At 52.4% G+C, this 8212-nt stretch overlaps 1 protein-coding gene across 1 annotated transcript; it reads left to right on the plus strand.

The window, feature by feature from the left end:
* The first annotated feature begins 216 nt into the window (after positions 1-216).
* Positions 217-1188, plus strand: LOC146421874 (olfactory receptor 14J1-like). Its single transcript, XM_085046958.1, has one exon. It carries the CDS (start codon positions 234-236, stop codon positions 1164-1166), a length of 933 nt encoding a protein of 310 aa, XP_084903084.1. The 5' UTR covers positions 217-233; the 3' UTR covers positions 1167-1188.
* Positions 1189-8212: the final 7024 nt, after the last annotated feature.

The following is an 8212-nucleotide window of genomic DNA, read 5'->3' on the forward strand; positions in this document are numbered from 1 at the left end:
GACTGCTCAGTGTCCATGGGCAGAGCCACTGCTTGTCACAGCAACAGGGCCAGAGCCCAGCAGAGCTCCAGGCATGGGGCTGTAGGAAGAGCCCTGAGAAAAGGGAAATTGGGTGACACAGAGTGGGAGGGGCAGGGGTGGGAGAAAGGGCTGGGACATTGCTCAGGAAAGTCTCTCCTGGCTTGTCACTGTTCTTTTCTCCTTGAACAGGTCCCCATGGCCAGAGGATCAAAATGTCCAACAGCAGCTCCATCAGCCACTTCCTCCTCCTGCCATTCGCAGACACACGGCAGCTGCAGCTCCTGCACTTCTGCCTCTTCCTGGGCATCTCCCTGGCTGCCCTCCTGGCCAACAGCCTCATCATCAGCGCCGTAGCCTGGAACCACCGCCTGCACACCCCCATGTTCTTCTTCCTGCTCAACCTGGCCCTCATCGACCTGGGCTCCATCTGCACCACTGTCCCCAAAGCCATGCACAATTCCCTCTGGGACACCAGGGACATCTCCTACTCAGGATGTGCTGCACAGGTCTTTCTGTTTGTCTTCTTCATTGGAACAGAATTTTCTCTCCTCACCATCATGAGCTATGACCGTTACATTTCCATCTGCAAACCCCTGCACTATGGGACCCTCCTGGGCAGCAGAGCTTGTGCCCACATGGCAGCAGCTGCCTGGGCCAGTGGCTTTCTCACTGCTCTGCTGCACACAGCCAATACATTTTCCCTGCCCCTGTGCCATGGCAATGCCCTGGGCCAGTTCTTCTGTGAAGTCCCACACATCCTCAAGCTCTCCTGCTCACACTCCATCCTCAGAAAAACTGGGATTTCTGTGTTTGGTGCCTTTTTAGCTTTTGGTTGTTTTGTGTTCATTGTTTTCTCCTATGCGCAGATCTTCAGGGCTGTGCTGAGGATCCCCTCTGAGCAGGGACGGCACAAAGCCTTTTCCACATGCCTCCCTCACCTGGCTGTGGTCTCCCTGTTTCTCAGTACTTGCATTTTTGCCTACCTGAAGCCTCCCTCCATCTCCTCCCTACCCCTGGATCTGGCAGTGTCAGTTCTGTACTCAGTGGTGCCTCCAGTACTGAACCCCCTCATCTATAGCCTGAGGAACCAGGAGCTCAAGGCTGCAGTGTGGAGACTGATGAGTGGACAATTTCAGAAACATTAAACTGGTTGCCAGTTTCTGCAAGTCACTTGTTGTACGAGTCATCTTTGATAGTACTTGTTGGTTTGCTTGTGGGTTTTTTTTTCCTTTGTTTTAGCTTTTTTTAACATTCAAAAATAAATGTCATTGTGCCATTTCTCATTTTGTTTGTATCCACCTTTGTGGTCTCCACAGTCTGTGTAAATGAGGAGCTGTGATCGTGGTGGCTTTAAACAAACTAAAGGATCTCCCAGCCAAGTTTTCACCAGAGATCCCCCTCAGTTCCTGTCTGTGGAGCTGCAGCAGCAATGTCTGTGTGCAGAGCTGGGGCAGATCAGGGGTGGCACAGCAGCTCTGCCAAGGAGCAGCAGCACTTGGTGTTGCCAGTGCTGCTCCCATGCCACTGCCCCGCTGCCCTGCTGGCCCTCGTGTTGCTGTAGGGCCTGAGTGCTCTCGGGGTCGCTGCCAGTGCTGGGGGTGGCAGTGCCAGGGCTGCAGCAGGGACAGGCCATGGGCACTGCTGGGGCACAGCTGACGCCTCAGGGCAGGGCCTGGGGGCTCGAGGCTCCTTGCCCAGGCTCTCTCCAGAACACGCCCAGGCCAATGCTGAGCAGAGAAAACCCCCGTGAGCAGCTGCAGGGTGGCCGTGGGCAGGCTGGGGGCAAACAGCGTGGCTGGGGCTCTGCAAGGTCCCTGGGGGAGCCGGGAAGGAGCAGCAGAGCAGGGGCTGATCCATCCCCACTGCGCTGGACAGCCCAGGGCAGCGTCCCAGAGCGTCCTCATGGAGCTGCCAACAACATCCCCCCTTGGCAGCCCTGGCCTCTCCCCCAGCTCCCAGAGCTGCTTGATCCTTCCAGGCAGAGACACGGCAGCACTGGCTCAGGAGCCCTGTTTGCCTTGCACACCGCAGGCGTGAGCACCCCATGCTGTTGGTGTGGGGAGATGAACCTGAGTGAGCACAAACACCATCGGCCCTGGAGCCCAGCAAGGGCTGGGGATGGGAGGGAAACCACTCAGGTTTGTTATGACCTCTGAAGTCAGCCAGAAAGTTTGTTCACATGAGCCGTAAGTTTCCTGTCCCACTGCAGATGTTGTTGCTCAGAGACAGGGCTGCCTGGCAGCCACCCTCAAACAGCCCTGAGCATTTCCTTTGCTTCACCTTTGCTTTCTTTCCTCTTTCCTCATCCACATTTCTTCCTCTTGCCCATCCCTGTCCCCTGCCCTGCAAACAGCCCATCCCTGTTTGCCCTTTCCTCTCTGGCCCCACTCCCCATTTCAGTTCCTGACTTGGCACCATGGGAACATCCCTTGGTGAGCAGGATCATCCTACAAGTGCTTCATGAATTGTCTGCAGGGTCCTGCAGTGCCTCGTGCTGTTCCCTTGCCAGACGCGGCACAGGCCAGGGGGGCACATCTGGGCTGCTGTGTGTGGCTGTGAGGCTCCCTGTTGTGGGGCAGTGAGGAGGAGCTGGAGAGGCTCTGCAGGACTGACAGGATGGGCTTTGGGGCTTGTGGGGAGAAGCTGAGGGCCATGGGCTGCTGGACCTTCTGAAGAGGAGGCCCAGAGTTCATCCTGCAACTGCTCCAAGGGTGCTTTCAGAGAATCATAGAATCAACAAGGGTGGAAAAGACCTGTGAGATCATCAAGTCCAACCTGTTACCTAACAGCACCTTGTCTGCCCTGAGCCTCCTCTTCTCCAGGATAAACAACCCCAGCTCCAAACTCAGCCACTCCTCACAGCACTTGTGTTCCAGACCCTTCCCCAGCCTTGTTGCCCTTCTCTGGACACGCTCCAGCCCCTCAATGTCCTTCCTAAACTGGGGGCCCAGAACTGGACACAGCACTCGAGGTGAGGCCTCACCAGTGCCGAGTACAGGGGAAGAATCACTGCCCTGCTCCTGCTGGCCACACCATTCCTGATCCAGGCCAGATGCCATTGGCCTCCTTGGCCACCTGGGCACACTGCTGGCTCATGTCCAGCCTGCTGTCCATCAGTGCTCCCAGGTCCCTTTCTGCCTGGCCACTGTCCAGCCACTCTGTCCCCAGCCTGTAGCACTGCAGGGGTTGTTGTGGCCAAAGTGCAGGACCTGGCACTTGGTCTTTTTAAACCTCCCATTGCTGGATTTGGCCCCTGGATCCAGCCTGTCCAGGTCCCTCTGCAGAGCTCTTCTAGCCTCCAGCAGATCCACACTCACACCCAGCTTGGTTCCACCACAATTCCATGACACACTACAGTGTCGCCATGATTCTATGAGTCTCTACAGCATCACAATGTCCCTTGGTTCCTCAAAGCCCTGCAGTGTCACAATGCCCCCTTGGTTCCCTGAGGTCTCACAGGGCAGCAATGATCTCCTTGGTTCCACTGTGACAAAATGGCTTCTTGGTCCCGTGGGGCACTGCAGTGTCAAGATTGTTTCCTTCATTCCACAAATTCCCACAGTTTAACAATGGACCCTTGGTTATACGAGGTTTCACAGTGTCACAGTGCTCTCCGTACCTCCACAAGGCTCCGTTTAGTAACACTGGCCCTTGAGTCCATGGGGCCCTGCAGTGTCACAAAGGCCACACTGTGTCAAAACAGTCTTCCTAATTATATTTAGTTCCACAATGTCACAGTTGCCCCTTCGTTCCCTAAGGCCCTGCAGTGACAGAAGGATTCCATTAGTTCCACAAGGCCCTGCTATGTCTCAGTTGCCTCTATGTTAAAGTAGGCCCTGCAGTGTCACAATGGCCCCTTAGTTCAACAAGGCCCCACAGCATCACAGTGGCTTCCATGGTTCCACGAATACCCAAAATGTCACAATGGCCCCTTGGCTCTATGATGCCATGCATTACACAGTGTCATTATGGTCCTCTTAGTTCCACTAGGCCCTGCAGTGTCACAATGGCCCCTTGCATCCCTGGGGCCCTGCAGTGTCTCAAACATCACAGAATCACCAAATCAACCAGGTTGCGAAATGCCTCTCAGACCATCAAGTCCAACTTCTGACCCAACAGCACCTTGTCATTCAGACCATGGCACTGAGTTCCACATCCAGTCCTAAACACCTCCAGGGATGGTGACTCCACCATCCTCCTGAGAAGCCCCTTCCAATGCCCAGGCACCCAATCTGTGAAGAATCTTTTCCTGGTGTCTAGCCTAAACCTCCCCTGGTGCAGCTAAAACCTGTGTCCTCTCATCCTCTCACTCTTGCCCAGGAGAAGAGACAAATCCCCACCTGGCTGGAACCTTGGTGAAACCAACTCGGGTGTGAGTGTGGATCTGCTGGAGGCTGGAAGAGCTCTGCAGAGGGACCTGGACAGGCTGGATCCAGGGGCCAAATCCAGCAATGGGAGGTTTAACCAGACCAAGTGCCAGGTCCTGCACTTTGGCCACAACAACCCCTGCAGTGCTACAGGCTGGGGACAGAGTGGCTGGACAGTGGCCAGGCAGAAAGGGACCTGTCGGCACTGCTGGACATCAGGCTGGACATGAGCCAGCAGTGTGCCCAGGTGGCCAAGGAGGCCAATGGCAGCTGGCCTGGATCAGGAATGGTGTGGCCAGTATTATAGATTGAGACTCACAGAACCAATACGGAGTCAAGCCAATCAAGAATTTGTGATTTATTAAGCAAGGCAGCAGCGGGTATACAGTGCGCTGGGCGGCCAGAAGCTCGCAAAACCCCCCCTTCTCCCACAGTCTTTTTATAGGCTTTTATCTTCTGGGCTACATGTACTGCGTTTTCTGTGTTGCTGAAGGCTTCTTCTGTTCTTCTGCTGCTGAGGCAGTATTTTGCAGAATGCCAAGGTTACAAGTAAGTTTTTCCCACTCAAAACAGCTTGTCTTTGTTTAAGCAGTAGTTGCAAGACCTGCAATTTCCTTTGCAAGAAGCGTTAGTAAGATTTTTGATGAACAAACAGCATTTTTCTATTACAGCCAGCAGGAGCAGGGCAGTGATTCTTCCCCTGTACTCGGCACTGGTGAGGCCTCACCTCGAGTGCTGTGTCCAGTTCTGGGCCCCCAGTTTAGGAAGGACATTGAGGGGCTGGAGCGTGTCCAGAGAAGGGCAACAAGGCTGGGGAAGGGTCTGGAACACAAGTGCTGTGAGGAGTGGCTGAGTTTGGAGCTGGGGTTGTTTATCCTGGAGAAGAGGAGGCTCAGGGGAGACCTCATCACTCTCTACAGCTCCCTGACAGGAGGCTGCAGCCAGGTAGGGGTTGGGTTCTTCTCCTGGGCAACAGTGAGAGGACAAGAGTGGACCAGGGGAGGTTTAGGCTGGACATTAGGAAGAAGAAGGGGTAATTGGGCATTGGAATGGGCTGCCCAGGGAGGTGGTGGAGTCACTCTCCCTGCAGGTGTTTAAGGAGAGAATGGATGTGGCACTCGGTGCCATGGTCTGGGTGACAAGGTGGTGTTGGGTCACAGGTTGGACTTGATGATCTCAAAGGTCTTCTCCAACCTGGTTGATTCTGTGATTCTGTGATGATTGTGACACTGCAGGGCCCCAGGGAAGCAAGGGGCCATTGTGACACTGTGGGGCTAAATGGAACCAGGGAGTCCACTGTGACACTGTGGGGCCTTGTTTAACCAAGGAGAAATTGTGACATTGCAGAACCAAGGAAACCCCTGTGAGATTCCAGAAGCCCAACGGAACCAAGCAGACACTGTGACACTGCAGGGCCTTGGGGAACTCTCAAGGTTTGACCCTGGCTAAATGCCAGGCACCTACAACCTTTGTTCCCTCTGCTCTCTCCTGCTGCAGCTGTGCAGAAGAGGAAGAAAAAACTGTTAAACACACCCAGACTCATGATTTGAGATATGGCAGTGGTGGAAGAGATACACTAAAAAAGGGCAAATACAGGTTGAAAACTTAAAAGTTGCAAAGTTTTTTATTAACCTAAAAGAGTCGGAGGATAAATGAGAAGTAAAAATAATCTTTTCAGACACCATTTTTTCACTCATCCCCTCTCCCTCTAAAGATGACATTTCTCTGCTCACCCCCCTGCCTCCTTCCAACCAACAGCATAGGCAGGGGTCAGGGTAAGGGGTTTGTTCTCTGGTCAGTCCATCAGGGAGAGGGGTCCTCTGCTTAGCCATGGGGTCCCTCCCACAAGAGACAGTCCTCTGTGAACTTCTTTGGTGTAGGTCCAATCTCATGAGCAACATCTCGCCCAAATTCTGCTGCAACAGGAGTTCTCTTGTCCATAGGGGGCAGACTCTCCCGAGCCGAGGCCAGGCTGCTTCCATGCCAGGAGCAAGGCCTTTCTCTCCCTTGCAAGGCCTTTGCAGCTTTAACTCTTTCGATGAGACTCCCACTGGATCACAGCTTCCTCCAGGCATCCACCTGCTCCTCTGGTGTGGGCACCTCCCCACGGGCTGTGGGTGGATCTCTGCACCCCTGTGGACTTCATGGGCTGCAGGGGGACCTCCTGCTCCCCCGTGGTCTTCACCACAGCTAGCAGAGGGTTTTCAGCTCCAGTGCCTGGAGCACCTCCTCCCCCACCTTCTCCACTCACCTTGGTGTCTCCATGTAGCTCTCCCTTCACATATTTTCACCTCCTCCTCCTCCTCCTCTAGCTAAAAAGAAGTGCATGACTACTTTGTTTTGATTTTTTCTTAAATGTGTTTTCACAGAGGCGTAACTAGCACCTCCAATTGGCCCAGCCTTGGCCAGCAGCATGTCCATCACTTTCAGAGCCATCAGAGATTGGCTCTGCTGGACTTGGTGAAAACCTTCCAGAACTTTTACTCAGGACACACAGGAGATATCTTTGTGCCTCTCCCCACCCCTCAGACACTTCCTCAGTCCAGCCACAGCAGCTTTTGAGAGGTTTAAATTTCTCTTAGTTTTCAAAGATGCCTTGCTGATGTTCTAGGCTAAGCAAAACCACCACATAAGGAAAGAATGGAAAAGCCTGAGCAGGTTTCCTAAACATCAACCCCCACTCAGGAACCACATGCTCAGTGCCGGCTGCCTTGAATGATGTCACCTTTCTACAAGGGACAATGTGGCCAGAAATTATCTCTGTAAGCAGAATTTTCTTAGTCTTTCAGATGAATTCTCTGTCCGCTGTCCTTTCTCTTGATCTCTGTTGCAGATGAAAGCTGCTGGTGCCATTCTCATCTTGAACCACTCTTTTGAATGCAAACAGGTTTGTTAGGCAGGTGTTACTCTATGTTTATGAAAAGCTTTTGTGTTCCTCATGGAATCACAGAGACCTTTGTGACACTAAGGGGCCTCATGGAATCAAGAGGCCATTGTGACACAGTGGGGGCTCATGGAATCAAGGAGACAATTGTGACAGTATGGAACCTCACAGAAACAAGGCTCCATTGTGACACTGTGGGGCATCATGGAATCAAGATGACCATTGTGACACAGTGAGGTCACATGGAGCCAATGGTCCATTGTTACACAGCAGATTCAAGAAGACCATGGTGACACTATGGACCCTCATGGAACCATATGTCTATTGTGAACCAAGGGGACCATTGTGATACGATGGAACTTAATAGAAAAAATGGTCTATTCTACACAGCAGAACCTCATGGAACCAAGGGTCCTTTGGGAACAGCAGAACCTCATTGGAACCAAGGGGACCATGGTGACAAAGCCTAAAGGAATCATGGAGACCATTGATTCTGATGTTGCCTTTTCCTGATTTTAGAGTTATGAGCCAGACATGGTTAAAGGCATAAAAGGGTTTTACCTTAATATTTTAATAGGATCCTAGGTGCACAGCTCTTCAAGGTGGAACACACGGCGGTGCACCCAATGTATAACGCACATACAATTTTTAGAGACCTTGCAAATTAGCATATCTGTCTAGGATCCCCCAATAAGAAGCTCAATAAATGAGGTAATGTCCCCCTCCTCTAAAGAATTCCACTCCCAGATGAGGCTAGAGACCAGTTTACAAAATATGTTCTAGAAAGGTTTCAACTCGAGTTTTTGAGACAGCATAGGGCTCACTGGCCTCCTGCTGGGGATGTTTGGTGTTTCTGCCTAGTAGAATCCCAAAACTAAGCTGAAATATTATGCTACAATAAAATTTACAAACATGTGGATGAAGGTTACAGAGAATATAT

This window comes from Lichenostomus cassidix, unplaced genomic scaffold (genome assembly GCF_008360975.1).
Source record: "Lichenostomus cassidix isolate B80296 unplaced genomic scaffold, HeHo_3.0 HiC_scaffold_46, whole genome shotgun sequence".
Taxonomy (NCBI): Eukaryota; Metazoa; Chordata; class Aves; order Passeriformes; family Meliphagidae; genus Lichenostomus; species Lichenostomus cassidix.

What these genes read in the sequence shown, in the direction of transcription:
- LOC146421874 (XM_085046958.1), top strand. Translation starts at nt 234, where the DNA reads ATGTCCAACAGCAGCTCCATCAGCCACTTCCTCCTCCTGCCATTCGCA.